At 51.7% G+C, this 1,393-nt stretch overlaps 1 protein-coding gene across 1 annotated transcript; it reads right to left on the reverse strand.

Annotated features, from left to right (window-relative positions):
* Nucleotides 1-225: 225 nt before the first annotated feature.
* LOC142560889 (alpha-crystallin B chain-like) lies at nt 226-1,028 on the reverse strand. The gene has a single exon (XM_075673301.1). It carries the CDS (start codon nt 904-906, stop codon nt 385-387), a length of 522 nt encoding a protein of 173 aa, XP_075529416.1. The 5' UTR covers nt 907-1,028; the 3' UTR covers nt 226-384.
* Between the last annotated feature and the right edge of the window lie 365 nt (nt 1,029-1,393).

Genomic DNA, 1,393 nt, shown 5'->3' on the forward strand with positions numbered 1-1,393 from the left:
TACTAATATGCTTTACTTCTGCCAGTTTTAGACAGCTTCGAGCGTGTTGCTCCGAGAAACCTTTTAGCCATGTAGTAGCCAAGTGCGTACGGCGATGCGGCTCACAAACTTAATGGCGACGTCGTCTGCTTTTCGTAAGTTTGTTTACGCTTGGTAGCACCTGCGAGCAGCGCGCCGATGGCGCGCGCGAGCTCACAGTCCGCAGGCATGACACCTCAGACACAGTGTCTTAAACGAAACATTTATTGCACTCACTCGACAATAATAAATAAACATGACAATGTCACACAAGTTCCATGCGTGATAAACGAAATATGAACAGGAACATATATATAATACAGGCGTTAATTCAGCCCCGGAATGTGGAGAAACCGCGGTAACTATTCAAGTTGACTTCTGGCTGTCGCCACTGGCTTTGCCTTCGTGATGAACTTTGATAGGGGTGAGGTTGGCATGCTTGTCTTTTTTCTTGCGAGGCGCCTCAATGGCCAGGACGCCGCCGGGAGTAAGGTGCGACTTGATGGTCTGCGGGTCGACGTCTTCGGGAAGCACATAGCGGCGTGTGAACTCCCGGGAAACGTAGCAGCCACGGTCGTCGGACTTTTCTTCGTGCTTGCCGTGAATCACGAGGCAGTTGTCGACAGTCTTCACAGTGAGCTCTTCGGGCGCAAAGTTGCGCGCGTCAAGCCGAACGGCAAACTTATCCTCGTTAGTGCACATGGTTGACGCAGAACCTCCCCTCATTGGGCACACCTGGCGGTTTTGGTTCTGCTGATTCTGCAGCGGCTGGATGTAGAACCGCTGGTGATAAAATGGAGGATCGAAGAGCTCACCATCGAGGTAGCTGCCGCCCCCAAGAAGACGGGCTAGGTCCGACGTTTCGTTCAGAAGCGGAAACAGCGACATGATGATCAGTACGTGCACAAAGCACAGGCTGCAGGCTTACGGTCTGCCAAGCATCGGTGGGAGCACGTTCTTTTATACCCCCTGCGCTGGTTTCGAGCGCTTTCTGGAATATTCGGGCAGCGCGACTATCGAATGCGGATTGGTCAATGCCAATCACGTGCACGTGACGCTAAGGTCCTCGCCGTGGTCGTTTCCTGAAGGTTTTCCCGAATTCTTTTCGGGATTCCATAGCTTTGCAGTGCGACAGGCTGACCACATGCAACAGTGAGAACTTTTATTTGTAGCATTTTTATATCCATTGTCATATTATGCTACGAATCCTAAACTTTACCTACTTTACTGCACTTCAGTCTGCTTCGGCTCGGAAGCAGACGCCAAGCGCTGCCGCGCTGACGTCGAGGGCACTGCCCTCCCAGACAGCCAATGAAAGTGTTCGCACTGCTCTCGAAGGTTCTCGTTTCCCTTAGCAAACGGGTGTTTATACGAA

This window comes from Dermacentor variabilis, chromosome 10 (assembly GCF_050947875.1).
Source record: "Dermacentor variabilis isolate Ectoservices chromosome 10, ASM5094787v1, whole genome shotgun sequence".
Lineage (NCBI taxonomy): Eukaryota > Metazoa > Arthropoda > Arachnida > Ixodida > Ixodidae > Dermacentor > Dermacentor variabilis.